The following is a 19,920-nucleotide window of genomic DNA, read 5'->3' as shown; positions in this document are numbered from 1 at the left end:
CGAAGGCTTTCATGGCCGGAATCAGTGGGTTGTTGTAGGTTTTTTCCGGCTGTATGGCCATGGTCTAGAGGCATTCTCTCCTGAAATAATTCTTCAGATGGCCTCTTCTGGTGTCCCATTCAAGCCAAGCAGTGACGCTTCAGTTATGAAACACTCACATAAGAAACATGATGTTATGGCAATTTTAAAAAAACCTTCCAGAAGTTTTAGTCCTTTATTTTTTTTTTAAATGATGCTGTCTTTATACTTACTGGACTTCAGCATTTCTACTACCTCATTTTATATTTAGTTTTGCTCTTATTATCACATGTCCTATTTTATTCTCAATATCATAAGTTTTTATATTGTGTTTCATGTTTTTAGACTTTGCAATTTTAGATCTTTTTTGTATATAGCCTTCAGGGTTTGAAATCATGTTTTATTCTCCTACTAGAACCTGTTTTAAGAAATGACCAATCATATATGTATTCAATTAATAAGCTTCCAGTGAAGTACCTCATTAAGCCTTACTGAACTGTAGTCTTCTTGATTGTTCGCATAAAGAATAATTCAAGTCTTCAGAATGGATCTTTCTAATGTTCAATATTGCAGATATTGCCTACATATATGATTATTACCATTATTTATTTATTTATCCCACTTTTCTCCCAGAGCGGGACTCAAAGTGGCCTACAGCATATAAAACCATAAATCAGTTACATAACATAAAAATACAATCATGTGCCACAAGATTTATAAAATTAGCAACTTATAACATTATAAAACCCCTAACATCCATCAAAGACCAACACATTATTATTGTTATATTTATTTTTATCCCACTTTTCTCCCATGGGAGAGATTCACAAAAACACAAAATATAAATTAAGACATTCAGGTTAAAAGCTTCAGTAATAGCCACTCCTTTAGGTCGTATATGCATTTTGGACACCTGAAACAATGGTGTAGAATCTCCAATTTTCATACAATTTCATTAATAAAGGCCTCCATAATAATAATAATAATAATAATAATAATAATACTTTATTTATACCCCGTCACCATCTGCCCAAGGGACTCAGAGCGGCTTACATGAGGCCAAGCCTAACAACACATCAATAAAAACAAGCAATAAGCAAAATAAACAATACAATTAATATAACTCACACATAGACAATAACACACAAAGATTTTAAATCCTATGGCTGGGCCAGATGTAATAGTTAAAACTTTAAAAATAAAGGCTGGACATGAACAGAGGTAGGATGTACCTAGAAGCAGGGTTTTAAACTAAAAGTAGAGAGCAACCCAATGGGTAATTAAAGTGCTTCTCAGGATATTGTTGCCTTTATTCAGGGAAAGCACACTGGTACAGCCACGATTTCAGGCTCCTCCTAAAGACTGCCAATGTGGGGGCTTGTCTGATATCTTTGGGGAGTGAGTTCCAGAGTCGGGGGGCCACCATAGAGAAGGCCCTCTCCCTTGTCCCTACCAATCGCGCCTGCGAAGGAGGTGGGAGCGAGAGCAGGGCCTCTCCAGATGATCGAAGAGATCGCGTGGGTTCGTACACAGAAATAGGTTCGTACTCCATATTCTGGACCAATTTAACTTCAATTCAATGCATTAAATTATTTACAAAAATATAACATTGTAATACTAGAATTGCCAACAAGATTCACCTCACAATAGTGTAGATTAGTTTCTGAGCTTCCAGATGCCTGTTTCTGATTCTTCCAAGGTGCTGGTTTGGGATCCATCTCTGATGTCTTGGGATCCCCTTCACTCTGGGTGGCTCACCAGGCTTGGCAAAGTCTGTTTTTAAGTTTGAACCTGTTAAACTGTTAATCATTTATATAACATTACCTACATGCACAAGACTTTATAAATGCAATATAAATACAGCTCTCAACTAGAACAAGCTGACTTCTTAGTGAACATGTATCAAACTCAATGTCCACAAGCCGAATTCAGCCCATGTCATTTTATGTGGCTCTCTAGATGCCAGACTAAAATTCCTGTATTCCTCATCACTAGGCATCATGGCTAGAGCTGATGGAAGCTGTGATACAGTAAGATCTGGAAGACTCCAATTTGTCCTGTTTAGTCAGGAGACTGGGGCTTGAATTTAGATACAAGGCTGGTGGATCTGGTATCTGACTTTAAAATGTTCTTTAACCTTTTCTCAACTTCAAAGCCACAAGTGCTGTTGGGTTGCAACTCCCATTATCCCCAATCTGCATGGCAGAAAATTACAAATAATTTGAGTTGTCATTTACCAACATCTGGGAACCCAAACTGGGTAAAACGAACTTATGTAAAAAAAAAAAGTTGGCCCTCTATATCCACAGGTTATCTGTCCATAGATTCAACAGCCCTTTGAAGGCAACCTTAAGGCTGATGTGGCCCTTGATGAAAAAGAATTTGACACCCCTGTCTTAGAAATAAGATACAAATGTTATATAGTATCCAGGATGAAAATGTATAAAGATAAAGATATAATGATTATCTCAAAAATAAATGAATATTTAAAAGAAAATAATCCTCGTGTTGGTGGTAGGAACTGTAAATGTTTTGTGTGTGCACGGTATGTATTTTTTTCTGTATTGTAAAAATAACATTTCTTTATTATTAAAAAAAAACACATAAAGCTATATAATCCAGTTCAATGTGGGGATTATACAGCTGTGTGGAAGGGGCCCAACAGCCTCTGTTCTGGCCTCCACTGTCCGCAATAGAACAAAGCCTCTTCACCTGGAGCACCAACGCATCAACCAAAGACTTACCCAAAGGCAGCGGCCTCCGATACTTTTGCACCTCCTGCAAAGACCTCTCGCCTTTCTCACCTGACAGCACTCAAGTCTCTCACCGAGAGTGCTTCTAGTGTCACGGCAGCTACTCCGAGATAGCTTTCCAACGGGGCACGAGATGTTATGGTCTCATGGGATTCACTACACACGCGGAGTTAGACAGCAGCAACTGATTGAAGACTTGTTAGATGTTATCAGTGACTGAGGATTATTGATAGTCGCAGAGAATCTGGTTTATTAACAGAAAACATATGTTACAGAGGCATATATTGAAGACAGACTAGTTTACTCCGGCAGGTTTATAAGGTATTGATAAATATTTCCATGACAGATGATGACTACAACATGGATTCTGAGTTTATCAAAGCTGCATCTACACTGCCATATAATCCAGTTTCTAAATCAATCTGCTTTGAACTGGATATGAGTCTACACTGCCATGTAATCCAGTCAAAGTGGATAATCTGGATTTAGAAACTGGATTATGTGGCAGTGTAGATGGGGTCCAAGTCTATCCAGTTTTTTATATAAATAATATTACAGATAGCCCAATTGTGGTAATATGCCTTTTTAAAATAGCATTAGGGAGATACACTATTTAAGTCAATAAGCTTCAAGTGTACGTTTATATTGCGTCAATCTTGATATAGCAGTGAGGGTGATTATGAGTTAAAAGAGAACAGGTATGATTGATCTGTTTCATTGTGTAGGCAGTGTTATATTCCTGTATAGACAGGTACAATTAGGCTAGTTGAAGAAGTGCAGCTTTTTGAGAATAATAAAATGAAATGAAATATTGATCTATTTTCATAGATTTTGGTTTACCTTCAGAAGGCTCAGGAGCGGTAATGCAAAACATGCAAGCAGGCAACTCGATTTTAAGTGACAAATATCCCACTTACAAGGAAACCCCACTAAGATTGGCATAGAATCTTGAAGTATTGTTTTTGGCTTCTTTTACTTCCTCAGAATCACAGTGTTGGAAGATACCACATGGGCCATCCAGTCCAACCCCATTCTGCCATGCATAAAAAGCATAAAGTATGCCCAACAGATAGCCATCCAGGCTCTAAAAGCCTCCCAACTCCAAGGAAGAGGGTTCCATTGTTGAACAGTTCTTATGGTCAGGAAGTGTTTCCTATTTATTTATTTACTTCACTTATATACCGCTTTTCTCAGCCCTCGGGCGACTCATTTCCTAATGTCCAGATGGAACATTAGAGTAGCAGGTACCCTAATACCAAGTAGTAATACCTGGGGAAAAAACACTTACCAAAAAAACAAAAACAAAAAAACAATGCACTAATCTTATTTTTCCACTTTAAACATACCCAGCTCTCTCAAAGGCCCTTCCACACTACCCCTTTATTTTAGGATCTGATCCCAGATTATCCGTTTATCCCAGGTTATCTGGCAGTGGGACTCATATATTCCAGTTTAAAGCAGATAATCTGGGATTAGATCCTGAAATAAAGGGACCTAAACCACTCCTCACAGAGTTTGGCTTCCAAACCTTTCATCATTTTGGTCACTCTTCTCTGATCGCTTTCCAGCTTGTCAATATTTTTCTTGAATTGTGCCCAGAACTAAACACAGTATTCCCGACGATCTCTGGCCAAAGCAAAATAGTGTCAAACTGCAGCTTCCCTCAATAAAAACACTAAGAAATAAAATTAATAATAATAATAATATGCTCCAATTGATGTTGCCTAGAATTCCATTGGTTTATAACGCTGCCACAACAAACGGGTTGCAGCTAAACATCAAAAAAACCAAGATTATGGCAACAAGAATGATTGACAACTGGAAAATAGAGGGAGAAATCGTGGAGGCCGTGACAGACTTTGTATTTCTAGGCGCAAAGATTACTGCAGATGCAGACTGTGGCCAGGAAATCAGAAGACGCTTACTTCTTGGGAGGAGAGCAATGTCCAATCTCGATAAAATAGTAAAAAATAGAGACATCACACTGGCAACAAAGATCCGCATAGTCAAAGCAATAGTATTCCCTGTAGTAACCTACGGATGTGAGAGCTGGACCTTAGGGAAGGCTGAGCGAAGGAAGATCGATGCTTTTGAGCTGTGGTGTTGGAGGAAAGTTCTGAGAGTGCCTTGGACTGCGAGAAGATCCAACCAGTCCATCTTCCAGGAAATAAAACCCGGCTGCTCATTGGAGGGAAGGATACTAGAAACAAAGTTGAAGTACTTTGGCCACATCATGAGGAGACAGCAAAGCTTAGAGAAGACAATTATGCTGGGGAAAGTGGAAGGCAAAAGGAAGAGGGGCCGACCAAGGGCAAGATGGATGGATGGCATCCTTGAAGTGACTGGACTGACCTTGAAGGAGCTGGGGGTGGTGACGGCCGACAGGAAGCTCTGGCGTGGGCTGGTCCATGAGGTCATGAAGAGTCGGAGACGACTGAACGAATGAACAACAACAACAGATGACCCAGTTCAAAGCAGATAGTGTGGATTAACTCCTGCCTTGATATTCAGGGTCATATGGCTGTCTGGAAAGGCCCTGAGACCCTACTGCCATATAACCCAGTTCAACGTAGATTGTATACAGGCCCTCAGGCATCCTCTGGGCCTCCAACTCCCAGAAGCCGTAGCTAAGTTGTTCAATGGTAAGGAATTCTGGGCGTTGGAGGCCCAAACTGCGGGAGGGCCATAGTTTGAGGATACCTGGTGTGCTTTTCCGCGCCTGCCTTGAGTCCCGGGCCTAACCGATATCCCCCTCAAACCGTGAGAAGGAGCCGTCGACACCAACCTTCGCGTTTCCTCAGGATCAGACTCCGCCCCTTTCCGCGCGCGCGTCGCGTCCTTGTGCGCGTGCGCAGGATGCGTCTTCCGTTCCTGGCCGGAAACTGCGGCCCTGCTGGATGGAAAACCCGGCCTGGATACAAAAGGCCTCATTGGGAGCCTTCCTCTCGAGGACGCCTGAAGGGAAAGAGGGAGAAGACCGGAAGCCACCTCGGAATTTGGAGAGAGCAGGAAGGCGCCCCTCGTGAAGGAGGCGGAGGCAGAGAAGGCCCGCGACGAGGAGAGAGAGAGAGAGGAGAGAGGCTTTGTTCCGCGCGGGGATGCCCGGCTTCTTCCACAGGCGCTGGTTCTCCCTCAGGGCGGCGAACAATGGCAGAGGAATAGCAGGAGCCCCGTCCCTCGCCTTCGGGATTTCCCGCCTTCGTCCGGCGATGCTTTCGGTCTGAAGGAGGAGGAGAGGACGGGCAAGTCTGAGGAGGCCCTGATGCCCACACACCTGGTAAAACAGGTTTCTGTCTAGGGAAGGCGTCGGGTCGGCGTACGACGGTTCTAACCAAGGACCTTTCCACACAGCCATATAATCCAGAATATCGAGGTAGGAAATCCCACAGTATCTCCTCTGAACTGGAATATATGGCAGTGTGGACTGAGATAACCCAGTTCAAAGCAAATATTGTGGGATCTCCTGCCTTGATATTCTGGGTTACATGACTGTGTGGAAGGGCCCTAACCTTCGAGGTGTTTGCCAAATATGGGAAAATGCCAGGAAAGGTTGAGAAATGTAATATAATATATTGTATCTATATATAAATGCTCTGCATAATGAGTACCTTAAAAACAAATAATAATAATAATAAACCTTTATTTATACCCCGCTACCATCTCCCACAGGACTCGTTGCGGCTTACAAGAGGCCAAGCCCAAATACATCATAAAACATAACAACAACAATACAGCAATAAATAACTCATAACAAAGCAAAACAATACAATAATGACACGACGCAATTAAAAACGGGTGGCAGGGCCAAATGTAAAAATTAAAATTTTAAAATGCTGGGCATATCCAGGGAAGTAGGTTGGATATTTTAAGATTGGTGGGCGTGCAGACATTACTAAATCTCTCGTAAAGTGCATTTGGGACATATTGCTTGGGAGTCCTTATTCTGGGAAGGCACACTGGAACATCCACGTCTACAAGCTCCTTCTAAAGACTGCCAACGTTGGGGCCTGCCTGGAGGGAGTTTGGGAGGGAGTTCCAGAGTTGCGGGGCCACCGCCGAAAAGGCCCTGTCCCTCGTCCCCACCAATCGCGCTTGCGATGCAGGTGGGATCCAGATGATCGGAGAGATCATGTGGGTTCGTATAGAGAAATGCGGTCACGCAGGTAGATGGGTCCCAAACTGTTTAGGGCTTTGTAGGTAAGCAAAAGAACCAATCAACGAAATCACACCAAATTAGACAACAAAATGTCTCACAACACAAGGAGTGACCATCACTCAACAAATTATGATTTTGTTATCTGTTAGTTGTAGCTGCTGGGATTTATAGTTCACCTACTATCAAAAAGCATTCTGAACTCCCATCAACGATGGAATTGCATCATAGAATCATAGAGTTGGAGGAGACCTCATGGGCCATCCAGTCCAACCCCCTGCCTAGAAGCAGGAAAATCGCATTCAGAGTACCCCCGGCAGATGGCCATCCAGCCTCTGTTTTAAAGCTTCCAAAGAAGGAGCCTCCACCACACAAACTCTCATGACCAACACCTATAATCAAAGAGCATTCTGAACTCCACCAACGATGGAATTGAACCAAACTTGGCACACAGAACTCCCATGACCAACACAAAACACTAGAAGGGTTTGGTGGGCATTGACCTTGAGTTTTGGAGTTGTAGTTCACCTACATCTAGAGCAGTAGTTCTCAACCTGTGGGTCCCCAGGTGTTTTGGCCTTCATCTCCCAGAAAGCCTAACAGCTGGTAAACTGGCTGGGATTTCTGGGAGTTGTAGGTCAAAACACCTGGGGACCCACAGATTGAGAACCACTGATCTAGAGAGCACTGTGGACTCAAACAATGAAGGATCTGGACCAAACTTGGCACAAATTCCATATGCCCAAATATGAACAAAGACGGAGTTTGGGGGAAATAGACCTTGACATTTAGGAGTTATAGTTACTGGGATTTATAGTTCACCTACATTCCAAACCTCACCAACTATGGAATTGGGCCAAACATCCCGCACAGAACCCCCATGACCAACAGAAAATACTGTGTTTTCTGGTGCTTTTTGGTGACCCTTTTGACACCCCCCAGGTGACCCCCCACCTGGTGTCTTGACTTCCCAGGTTGAGAAATGCTGCCTTAAGGCCATCCAGTCCAACTCCCTTCACCAGGGCAAGAAAACATAATCAAAGCCCTCCTGACAAAGGGCTATCCAGCCATTCACACACACACACACACACATATGTATATGAGAGATGCAGTAAGATTTGAAAGGGACCCTTAAAGAAGGACAATAATATGTTGCATGTTCCAGAGTACGCAAACCAGACAATCTCCACATCAACACTGACAAAAAAAGCAATAAATACTGTTTACCCACAAGCATAAAGACATTACATATATTGGAAACCAACACTTTCTCATTACTTTGTTTTCCAGATCAACAGACTGGGCCACAGCAACTTATGGCAGGGGACCGCTAGTATATATATAATATTTATAATATTATAATGTAATGCAATATATTATTTTTATTTATTTATTTAAAACATTTATATTTCGCCCTTCTCACCCTGAAGGGGACTCAGGGCGGAGCACAGCATATATACGGCAAACATTCAATGCCGGGTCACATTGCTTCGTTTTTATTTATAAAATTAATAGGACTGTACAGATAGGCTGTAAAAATCAAAGTTGGGATGTTAAATAGCCTCTGCAAACTTTGTTTCATGCTCAAAATCATTTATAATATTGTGTAAAAAATTACCTTTAGGTTATATGTATAAGACAGGTGTAGACCATAGTCTCACTTTTCTGGCTACATTACAATGGCAGCGTCAACCTGATGGAGTGGTATGGCTTCCCAACTGGTTTCCTTCTCAGGGGGAGGCAGATAGTGGAATGACTGACAGGCAAGTCTGGCATCCCAAGTGGCCTCATGAGGGTTTTGAAAGCCTGATGAAGGAAGGCAGTTGGGAACTGCATGGGGCAGTTGGGAACTGTCGTCAGGGAGGCAAGCAGTGGAACAGTCAGCGGGCAAGGACAAGTGGTTTTAACACTTGATGTAATGTTTAGATGTTTTAATATCTTTGGTTTTAATGTACATGTTTATTTTAATTGTATGCTTTTATGGCATTGAATATGTAAATGCCGCTCTCAGTCCCTTTCAGGGTGAGAAGGGTGGGGTATAAATATGGTAAATAAATAAGTCAGGTCCCTTCACCAACTTGAGTGCATTATATACTACAACAGTTCCTTTTGGAGAAGGTAATGCGCACCTTTAAAATTGATGTACGCATTACATTTCATAGCACATTATATTTGAGTAAATATGATACTTTGTTTAGGGTTGGTCCCATCTCCAAGATATCTCATAATGTATATGAAAATATTCCAAAATCTAAAACAACCAAGAATCCAAAACACATATAGTCCCAAGCATTTGGATAAAGGATTTCCACAACCTACTTGTGTTAGCAACATTTTAACATCCATGTTCTGGACCAACTATGTTTTTTAAGCATTTTGAATTTTCCCTTTTCCCAGCACAAATAGTTTTCTTGCAGTTCTTCGTAGTATCCAGACACTTACTGCACAACATTTCTCAGTCAGGATGGTTTTGGTTATAGTTCCCTATTTTAATGGCATGCAATTTAGATTATTTCTGATTCTATTTCCCTACTTCAAAACCAGTACATTTAGTGGATATATCAAACTAGATATTTTGGGGAATATTGGAAGCTCTGTTTAAGTCTTTCCCAACTAATTGTCTTAAATGACAATGATCCCATCTGGCCATGCATTTGCAATAGAAGGAAAATATAAAACTTTAAAATAACAAAGAACAATTATTTTATTTTCTCGAAAGGATAGGGTATAGTATAGACAAGCAACTTATTTGCTTATTTATTTAAATCCCCCCAATGAAATACATACATACTGTGCTGTCACACGCTGGGCCTGTGCATTAGACTGTACACAGGACATAAATTCTCTGTGCCCAACGGGACGCCGGGGCTGCCTCAGAACAAAGGCTCCTAGATTCCCCCAAACAGAGTCTTTAGAATGCTTAAAGTAAGTCCAACAAAGTTCTTTTATTAAGGAACAAACAGGTACTTTAACGGTTTTCTTAACAGTCTATAGGCTCTTTCAAATCTTGTCCACTAGGAACAGGCACTGTCTTCTTAACTGTAACTAACTGATGGGGAAATCCTAGCTTCTAATCTGGGCAGTCTGTACCTGCCTCTGTTGACGTGGAGCCCCTGCACCCGGTACCAACTGCGTCTGGCTTCCGCGAGTGACCCCTGCCTCAACATAGCTTTGTAGACCTCCAGGGAAAAAGAAGGAGTTCAGGTTGCTGTGATGGCCGGCTGGAGTCCCTCAGCCAAGCTGTGGCTGTATGTCTCCCGGCCAAGCTGTAAAAGACGAAGCTTTTCTACAGGAGCCACTTCGTTCTATGTCCTGTGCGAAAGGCTTCTCTGTGAGAACTAACTCAAAATGGCTCCTGTTCCCTCCAAAACTCAAAAAAGGGTGGGACCAGGGAACCTAACTATTATTGACAGGTGGCTTGCCCTATGATTGCAGCCAAAAGAAGCCACCTATCTGCAGGGTCCCTGAAACTTAGGACTGCAATAAACATTAAATGCAAAAGCAAACAGAAATGGAGCTCCTGGTACAGCTGTACCAGCACACATACATACATAGTACTGTATATATACATATATAGTATTGTATGTAACTTGTATTTCAGATATGTATCCTAAGGAATATGGCCAGAATATCATAGATTGCAAGGGGCTTTTCAAGTCCTCTGTTTTTAAAAACATAGGCAGATAGCAAAAATGGGTAATTCATTATTATATCTATATCTAATGTATTGGTCTTCTTGCACTCAATATTTTTCAGTGCAAATTTGAGCTGCAGTGTCACATGGAATACATATGAAGGCATAGGGTGCGTGCATATGGCCTGAAAGTCAGGTGTTTGTGGAATTCCTGGCTTATTGTGAAGGAACGGTAAGCCAATGCTCAGTCCTGCTTCTTAGCAAAAGTGGCTAAAAGCCATTATACTTTCACCAGTTGGTTTATTGTGTCATTAACACAATAAAACATCTAAAAGGCTGATGGTAAAGTATTAAAACAAGTTACACAGTAGTAAGACCTGAATGGCAAACAAAAGTTTTCCTATAAATTCAAGTTGCCAAGTAGTTTTACATGTGTGCCCTGAAATAATAATAGAATAATACACTTTATTTATAACCCGCCACCATCTCCCCAAAAGGGACTCGGGGCGGCTAACATGAGGCCAAGCCCAAAATAATACAACATAATAAACACACAATAACAAAATACATCATAACAAAATATGAAATAACAAAATCAACAATATAAAACAGCATAGTAAAACCAGACACAGAGGGCGGGCCAAATGTATGAGGTAAAATGTTAAAAAGTTAAAACTCTGGGTGAGATAGGGATGAAAGTGCATTTGTAGGAGAGGAGCCCAACAGGGAGGAACCATGGGATTTAGCCATTTTAGGGGTGGAAAGATGCTTGATTCTGAGGGCAGCTGTAGGCTAAGACAACCGGATGGGTTGAGTGGTCATTCTCCAAAAGCACAATGGAAGAGCCAGGTTTTTAGGTCTTTCTTAAAATCAGATCTTTTGCTTGGTAATATTAATTGTTTTAAGCAAGTTATGTAAATGTATGTGATGGAAATCAGCTGGGCCAAATGGAAAAAAAATCTTCAGTGGTTGAGAAAGGAGTTCCTTGAATATTCAATAAATGCCTGCTTTACAGTAAATAAATAAATACAGATAGGTTTCTGGAATCATTTGATTTGCTAGTCAAACTGGACCAATGCATGGGTCATTGAGTCATTTGGCTTGACAAGTGGGAATGTCGAAGGGAATTGTAGCACTCTGATCACACTCTCAAGTTGATGACCACATGAAAAATAATATTTTATGATAAAAAAAAATTAAATGTTGTCCAGTGGTTCAAGCTCTAGTCCTTTGGTATTTTGGACTTCCATCCCCAAAATCCTTGACCAAGGAGGCGGAGGCTTCTGGGAGTTGAAACTGAAAAAATCTTAAAGACTAGAGTCTGGGAATCACTGCTGTAAAGTGATAAAAGTAAGACATCTTATTTTTGGTTTTTATAGGTTATTTTGGCAATCTGGAGAATCAACAGAAAATGCAAAACAGTGAAGTAATAAAGCCTGCCAAATACTTCTCTGAAGTGGAGAAGAGTGTGCTACTGGCACTGGTTGAGAAATATAAATATGTACTTGAATGTAAAAAAAGTGATGCAAGAACTATTGCATTGAAACAACGGACCTGGCAGGCACTTGCTCATGAATATAATTCTCAACCAAGTGTTTCTCTCAGAGACTTCAAGCAGTTGAAGAAATGCTGGGAGAACATCAAAGCACGGACAAAGAAAATAATGGCACATGAAAGACGAGACAAGGTAAAAAGATGTATTAGTCCACTTATAAGTAATCACATCTTAGGAAAAGAGAAGATCACCAGCATGGTGCCTGAGCAAGTGTACTTTTTACAGAACACACCAGAAGAAGATTCTGAATATCATCCTGAAGCTTCTAGCCAAGGTACAGTTGGACGTTAGGGGTCTATCCTAAACTTTTTGCATAATTTTATATGTGTCATTTTTTATTTCATAATACCTTGTATCCATTGTTGAGCACTGTACTCTGCTGTAGTTCATGTCTGAAAACAGCATTATTGTAGCAGTACCAGCACCTTCCTTTTAAATAAAGAAGGAAGGGGAAAAAACGATTAAGAGTTTAAACTGTGTTTTAGGCCTTTTATTCTAACTATGAAGATATAACTGTCATTCAAACTCTTTGCCTCTTTATTTACCCCTTTTAAAAAATGTGCTCCAAATAGCATTTGAGAAGTTACGTGGGTTTTTTCTGACTAGGTGTTAGAGGTTTGTGTCTTCCCAGAATCTTCCATCTTGCCTTGAATAAAAAGGGTTATTTTTGTAGTAGGATCTAATTTGTACTTCTGCAAACCCAGTCTGAGAATGAAGGACATTTCTTTCCTACTTACCTCTTTCAGCTCAAGCACATAAAAGGACATTGCAGATGGACAAAGTTTCTAGCAAACAACATGCACAATCTCCTGGTGATCTTAGTAACTTCAGTTTCGACCCTAAACTTGCAAAGGGGGCAATTGACTCTTTCCATGATCACATGCTGATGTAATGCTTCGAGTACTCCTAGAATTCTGTGCAAAACAAGTAGCCTATAGATATCAGCTTATAATTAAGAATGTACCCTAAATGTCACCAGAGTCCAATGTGGTGTCTCCCAACCAATGCTTGTGGACTCCTAGGCTAGATCTACAATCTGCTATATTCCAGTACCTGATCCCAGATTATTTGCTTTGAATTGGATTTTATTTATTTATTTCATTTAAAATGTTTATATTCCGCCCTGATTTTAGTATTTTTAGTATCTTAGTTTTTATCTTGCACATGCGGCCCGCTCATTGTTATGTTGTTATTTTATTTTACTGTGTATGATTTTGCTTTATCGTCATTGTACTCATATATTGAATGAATTTTACTGTGTTGTTATTGTGTTTTGGTTTTACTTTATTGTAATATGCTGTTGGAACTAGGAAAAAGGGTTTATATATCTGCGGAATGACCAGGGTGAGACAAAGGACTCTTGTCTGCTGGAGCTAGGTGTGAATGTTTCAACTGACCACCTTGATTAGCATATAATGGCTTGACAACAGCACAACAACAGAGAGGAAACCAACAAGGACATCTAATCACCTCTCAACAAAAGCTTGCTCTAGGCACTGTCAAGATATATAAACCCCTTTTCCTAGTTCCAACAGACCTCACTACCTCTGAGGATGCTTGCCATAGACGCAGGCGAAACGTCAGGAGAGAATGCCTCTAGACCATGGCCATATAGCCCGAAAAAACCTACAACAACCCAAAACAAATAATAATAATAATAATAATAACTTTGTACCCCGCTACAATCTCCCCAAGGGACCCGGTGCGGCTTACATGAGGCCAAGCCCACAATACATCAATAAACAAAACATCAAATAAAACAGTCAATACAATACAATTCAAATAAATCACATAAACAAAAATAAGCAATCAACAATGACATACAACATATTAAAAACCAATGGCCGGGCCAAATGTAATAGATTAAAATTAAAAATCACGCAGAGATAAATGAAATGTTTTCATGAGATATGTTGTGTCCCCATACATTTCATTATTCAAATTTATGTAGGTATATCTTCTAAGGAGTTGCATTAACCTCCGTTTGGTTAATCAAACTGAATTACTGTGTCGCAAAATTATTCATGTCTAAAAAGTGTGTCACGAACATGAAAGGTGTGGAAAGCTCTGATCTAGGCTAATAAACAGTGACTTCTCAAAGGGCATGTGGGAAGCTTCAAAGCAGAGGGACATAGGAATCCAGGTTTTCCAGAGGCTATTCCACACAGGCTTTTAAATTAGATATTTTTTTTAAAAAAAATGTTTCACATAATTGCTGGCTGATTTTTATTATTTTTTTCCAGAACCTTTCACTGTTATAAACAGAGAACTGTGTGATGAAGAGAAAGAACTAGTACATTTCCAGGTATGTGAAGGTACCTCACAACCAGAGCCCTCCTGCTCAGCTGTGAGAATAACTGCAAATAAAAACTTCCGCAGTAAAGGTGTCCAAGAAAGTGATCTGAAAAAGATGCATGAAGAAGAGCACCACCAGCAAATGTCTATTTTGCAATTGCAGCTGATCCAGATGAACGAAGTGCACGTGGCAAAGATCCAGCAAATAGAAAGAGAATGCGAAATGGCTGAAGAGGAACACAGAATCAAGATGGAGGTGCTCAACAAAAAAAAGATGTACTGGGAGAGGAAACTTCAAACTGTTGCAAAAGAGTGGCCTGTATCATCTTTTAATAGACCATTCCCCAATTCACCTTAAGAGAATTCTGAAGCCAGCAGTCGATTGAGCTCATGTTACTGGCTTGTGAGTAGGCAGTTGGAGTGGGGTCAATTAAGCTAAATTAATATTTTAGTGTGTGAAAATAGCTGCGAACAAACATTGGCAAATACGTAAGTAAATAATGTGCTGTCTATTGTCTGAAAACATTGAGTAGTTACAATTAGAGTAGACCAGTTGAATCAGTTGTTAAATGGTGGATCAACTGAATCTAACTCTTTCAGTAGGTCTACTCTAGTTAGAACTAACAGGATTCAGCCCATGGTATTGGGAACGCAAAGGGTATTGTACCTCCTTATGGGATATTCTGATTCATATAGTGATCCTCAATCAAAGTCATTTGGTCTTCCTCTGGAATCCAATTTTGTTCTTGAACGTTCGTTTTATCAAATAAACAGTTGGGTGTTTTACGTCCTCTTTTTCCGTTTGTTTCTGAGCTCAGAAAGACATTTCTTGTTTGAATGGTACAGCTTAATTTCCATTTATAATTGTATTTTGAGAATAGGCTACTAGCTGTTTGTCAGTGACCCACCTAGAAGAGGATATATTTGCTTGTACTCTAGTGCAGGAACTCCGTGTTCTTTCAGTTGTTGTTTAAATACACACACCAACAATCCTTGTCAGTCGTTAGACTGGCCAGGGCTACTGGGTGTTATACTTCAATAGCAGCTAGAACAGTGTTTCTCAGCCTTCCTAATGCCATGATCCCTTAATACAGTTCCTTATGTTGTGGTGACCCCCAACCATAACATTATTTTCGTTGCTACTTTACAACTGTAGTTGTACTCCTGTTATGAACTGTAATGTAAACATCTGATATGCAGGATATATTTGCATTCACTGGACCAAATTGGGGACAAATACCCAATAATACAAACAAATTTGAATACTGGTGGAGTTGTGAAGAGGATTGATTGTGTCATTTGGGAGTTGTAGTTGTTGGGATTTATAGTTCGCCTCCAATCAGAGCATTCTGAAATCCACCAACAACGGAATTGAACCAAATTTGGCACACAGAACTCCCATGACCAACAGAAAATATGGGAAGGGTTTGCTGGGCATTGACCTTGAGCTTTGGAGTTGTAGTTCACCTACATCTAGAGAGCACTGTGCACTCAAACAATGATGGATCTGGACCAAACTTGGCACAAATACCCAATATGCCCAATAGTGAACACTGGTGGAGTTTGGGGAATATAGACGTTGACATTTGGGAGTTGTTGTTGGGATTTATAGTTCACCTTCAGTCAGGGTATTCTGTTCTCCACCAAGGGTAGATTTGGGCCAAACTTGGCACACAGAACTCCCACAACCAACAGAAAATACTGGAAGAGTTTGGTGGGCATTGACCTTGAGTTTTGAAATTGTAGTTCACCTACATCCAGAGAGCACCGTGGACTCAAACAATGATAGATCTGGACCAAACTTGGTATGGATACCTAGTATGCTCAAATGCGAACACTGGTGGAGTATGGGGATATAGACCTTGACATTTGGGAGTTGTAGTTGTTGGGATTTATAGTTCACCCACAATGAAATAGCATTCTGAACCTCACCAACGATAAAATTGGACCAAACTTCCCACACAGAACCCCCATTACCAACAGGAAATACTATGTTTTCTGATGGTCTTTGGCGACCCCTCAGACACTCCCTCGTGACCCCAGGTTGAGAAACACTGAGCTAGATCTCAGAATCCTAATTTAGTGGAAGGTATTTTAACTTCACAGTTGTTGCATTGGAAAAGGCAATTCAGAGCTTTTAAACAACCAGATCACTGTTTGGCCACAGTTTCTGGTTACAAGAAAAATGTCTTTCCAACCACACATACATGTGCACATTCACACACACTTTCCTAGCTAATCATTTAGGTTTGCCTTCAGTTCAAATTAGACTTGCCAAATTGGTAGTTACATTTCTGAGAGAGAGAAAAAATATTTTTCTGACATCTTTCCTGCAGTGGAGAGAGACACATCAAGACAATTATTGTAATGTGTGCCTTACAGTTTGATCCTATGCATGTCTAATCCAAAGTAAGTGCACATAATATCACAGCCATATTGTTGTTACACGCAGGGTATCTACCTGAGCTACCAGGTGATTTTGGTTCAGCTCATTTGGCTTTACATCATGTTAGGACAAACCACTATACCATCAGGTGCATGTCTGGTGCTTTTATATGCATTACTGGATTGCCCTCTCCATGGTACATATACCTCTTAGTTTCCTGCCAGAGCTCTAATTTGAGCCAGTAAGTGACTAAAGGAGTAAGCACAAACCAAAATGTAGAAGGTTAAAGTGCAGTTTAGTGAATATCTTTTAGAAGAAGAAGAAAAACCAGAATGCATTGAAGTACTCATTATGTGTCAAGACTCAATGAGTGCATATGAGCTGGAATTGGGTGTGGTTTCACATGTATATAAGCTGAAAAGTAAACATTAAAGCTTCAAACAGTGTGAAAAAGCGTTTGAATAGTTTTCATCTTTGTTTACATCACGATGACAAGGAACAGAGAGAAAGAATCCTATGCTTCCATATATTGGACAATAAAGAAGCAAAAATATTTCCAATTTAAACTAAGCACTATCAATGCTCACAATTTCATAGAATAATAAAGTTGGAAGGAACTATAAGGCAATTTGATAAGGTGTCCATTCAGCTTCTGTTTAAAGACCTCCAGAGGTAGAGAGTCCACCACCTTTTGAGGTAACATATTCCACTGTCAAACAGCTTGTACAATAAAAAATATATCTAATTTTAGGTGGAATCTCTTTTCATGTAATTTGAATCCATTAGTTCATGTTCTAGTCTCTGGGTACAAGTGGTTAATATTTATAGGGTACTTTGTTTTATCTCTGAGCAGGTGATTTTTGTTATTGTTGTTCTCAGCATGCTGTTTTCCCCTCCTCTTATCCGTCTGTTTGGTGCCATGTAATGTTTAGTTTTACATTTGCAAGCTTTAAAAGGATGGTTCCACTTTTCAAATAACTTCACTTCCTGACAATTCTCTGGGCTCTGACTCCTCAGATCAGTGGCAGCTTTCTGCATTTCAAGATTGTTATCTTGTTACTTCTCAGGCTTCTCTTCTCCAAGATAAATCTAGTCAGCTCCCTAAGCCATTCCTCATAAAGCTTGGTTTCGAGACCTTTGATCATATTGGTCAGTATTCTTTGGACATGCTCCAGCTTCTCAATATTCTGCTTTAACTATTGTGCCCCAAATTGGGCACATTATTCCAGGTGGGGTTTGACCAAAACAGAATAGACTAGAACTTCTGTTTCCATTCATCTGGACACTATTGTTGATGCAGCCTAGAATTCATTGGATTTTTTAATTCATGTTTTTGCTTGTCCTCTACTAACAACCCTAGATCTTTTTTGGCATGTACTGTTTTCAAGCCAAGTTTAACCTATTCTGTAGTTAGGTGTTTCATTTTGCCTACCTAGATGGGATATTTATATTCACCCCTGTTTTGGGAAAAAATATTATTTTAGTTTTTAGCCCAGCTCTCAAATTGGTCAAACTAATTTTGAATTCTGTTTCTCTCTTCCGGAATATTCACACCTCTCTTCATTGCTCATCACATCTGCAAATGTGATTGCATTTCTATTCCATCATTTAAGTAATTTTTAAAGATGTTAAACTACATCAGACCCAAGACAGAACCCTGAGGTACTCAAAGTCATTACTTCTCTCCAGGATGAAGAATACTAATTGGCAAGTACTCTATGGGTTCATTTAGTCAATCAGTTACAGATCTGCTTAACCTGACAAAACTCTTACCAAGGTGTCCTATAGCCATACTACTCCGTTGATCTACCAAGTTTGTAACTTTTCCAAAAAGAAAAAAAAATTAAATTGACTTGACCTGCTTCATAATAATTACCATGGCCTTCCTAATGCACATATATTGAAAAATTAATGATCTATTTTTTAAAAATTCTGGATATCAACATCAAAGTGATTAATAGTTGCTTAGCTTCGTCTTTCCCTCCCTATTTGAAAATGGGGACAACATTTGTGTTCTTTCTGTCTGTTTTTCAAAATTATTGACAGGCTCTGAAATTAGATCTGCCAGTGTCTTGGATGTAACTCATCTGACTCTGGATATCTGAATTAATTTAGAGCATCTAGGTATTCCTTTCTATTTCTTTAGCTGTTCTGTGATTTAGTCTTCTTACCGCAGGATTTATTATTTTCATCAGTTATAGAATTACTTCTTGAGAGAAAACTGAGGCAAAGAGGGAATTGAACAGTTCAGCATTCTCCCTGACCTCTGTTAGCATTTCACCATCTTCTCAACACAGTGGCTTTACCATTGCCTTGTTTTATCTCATTCTCCAAACAGCCAAAACACCCTACTTATTGTATTGTCAAAGGCTTTCATGACCAGAATCGCTGGATGACCTCACAACCCCTGAGTATGCCTGCCATAGATGCAGGCGAAACGTCAGGAGAGAATGCTTGTGTAACATGGCCATATAGCCTGAAAACCTACAACAACCCACCCTACCTATTATTTGTAACATCTCAAGTGAGTCTGAGCTCATTTAGTTTTTCTGACTGTTCCTCTCCAAATATTGTTATTGGTGGTTCCTCCTTTCTCCCATTTCATATATACGTCTCTTTAAATCTAAGCTAATCAGAAAGTTCTTGGATTGTCCATCCTTGTTTCTTTCCAAACCTCTGTTTTTCTTCTTCCTTGAATGGTTTGCAACTGTGCTTACATTATCTCGCCTTTAAGAAGCTCCTATTCACCATTAATTCACTTCCCTTTGAGCATTTCTGACCATGATACCTTTGCCAGCATTTCTCTAATCTGATTTCTTGATGTCCAGTGTTTATCTAACTATTAGGGCTGGGCAACCACGGAAAAATTTGTTTCTAAAATCGATTAGTTTTTGGGGGGTTTTTGCGTTTCGATTTTTAAAAGAATTCCGAAATTTTTCTTTTAAAAAGTTCGATATTTACGAAATTTTGTAAATTACAAAACAATACGAAACAATTACGAAACAATTACGAATCGATTCGTTAATGGCGGGCGTGACCGCGCAATACGCTAAAAAACCTCCAAATGGGACAGGGGGAACTTCTGAAGCTTCCCTCTCCCTCTGTTGTTGACTGTTGGTGTGATAT

At 39.9% G+C, this 19,920-nt stretch overlaps 2 protein-coding genes across 6 annotated transcripts in view; one reads left to right on the top strand and one right to left on the bottom strand.

The window, feature by feature from the left end:
• Window positions 1-5,638, bottom strand: part of LOC132778493 (uncharacterized) — a 44,071-nt gene extending 38,433 nt beyond the window's left edge. The window contains exons 1-3 of one of the 4 annotated variants that reach the window (XM_060781499.2): window positions 5,557-5,638; window positions 2,763-3,015; window positions 1,659-1,817 (exon numbers count right to left, since the gene is read on the bottom strand). In XM_060781499.2, the coding sequence (XP_060637482.2) occupies window positions 1,659-1,736 (78 nt within the window). In that variant the 5' untranslated portion in view covers window positions 1,737-1,817; window positions 2,763-3,015; window positions 5,557-5,638. Of the gene's footprint in view, window positions 1-1,658; window positions 1,818-2,762; window positions 3,016-5,471 lie in introns of all 4 variants that reach the window. The other 3 variants (XM_060781501.2, XM_060781502.2, XM_060781500.2) reach the window with 3 other exon arrangements.
• Window positions 5,631-15,194, top strand: MSANTD3 (Myb/SANT DNA binding domain containing 3). 2 transcript variants are annotated; one of them, XM_060781505.2, is made up of 3 exons: window positions 5,631-6,048; window positions 11,938-12,387; window positions 14,357-15,194. In XM_060781505.2, exons 2-3 carry the CDS (start codon window positions 11,970-11,972, stop codon window positions 14,764-14,766), a joined length of 828 nt encoding a protein of 275 aa, XP_060637488.1. In that variant the 5' UTR covers window positions 5,631-6,048; window positions 11,938-11,969; the 3' UTR covers window positions 14,767-15,194. The 2 variants fall into 2 exon arrangements, with proteins under 2 accessions (XP_060637488.1, XP_060637489.1); XM_060781506.2 differs by having other exon boundaries at window positions 5,631-6,057.
• The last annotated feature ends 4,726 nt before the right edge of the window (window positions 15,195-19,920 follow it).

The sequence above is a fragment of the Anolis sagrei genome, chromosome 6 (genome assembly GCF_037176765.1).
Source record: "Anolis sagrei isolate rAnoSag1 chromosome 6, rAnoSag1.mat, whole genome shotgun sequence".
NCBI lineage: Eukaryota > Metazoa > Chordata > Lepidosauria > Squamata > Dactyloidae > Anolis > Anolis sagrei.
This window is presented reverse-complemented; position numbering and strand designations above follow the sequence as displayed.

Coding starts and splice junctions, on each gene's coding strand:
- MSANTD3 (XM_060781505.2), top strand. CDS start 11,970: ATGCAAAACAGTGAAGTAATAAAGCCTGCCAAATACTTCTCTGAAGTG. Junction 12,388..14,356: donor TCCTGAAGCTTCTAGCCAAG/GTACAGTTGGAC, acceptor ATTTTTTTCCAG/AACCTTTCACTGTTATAAAC.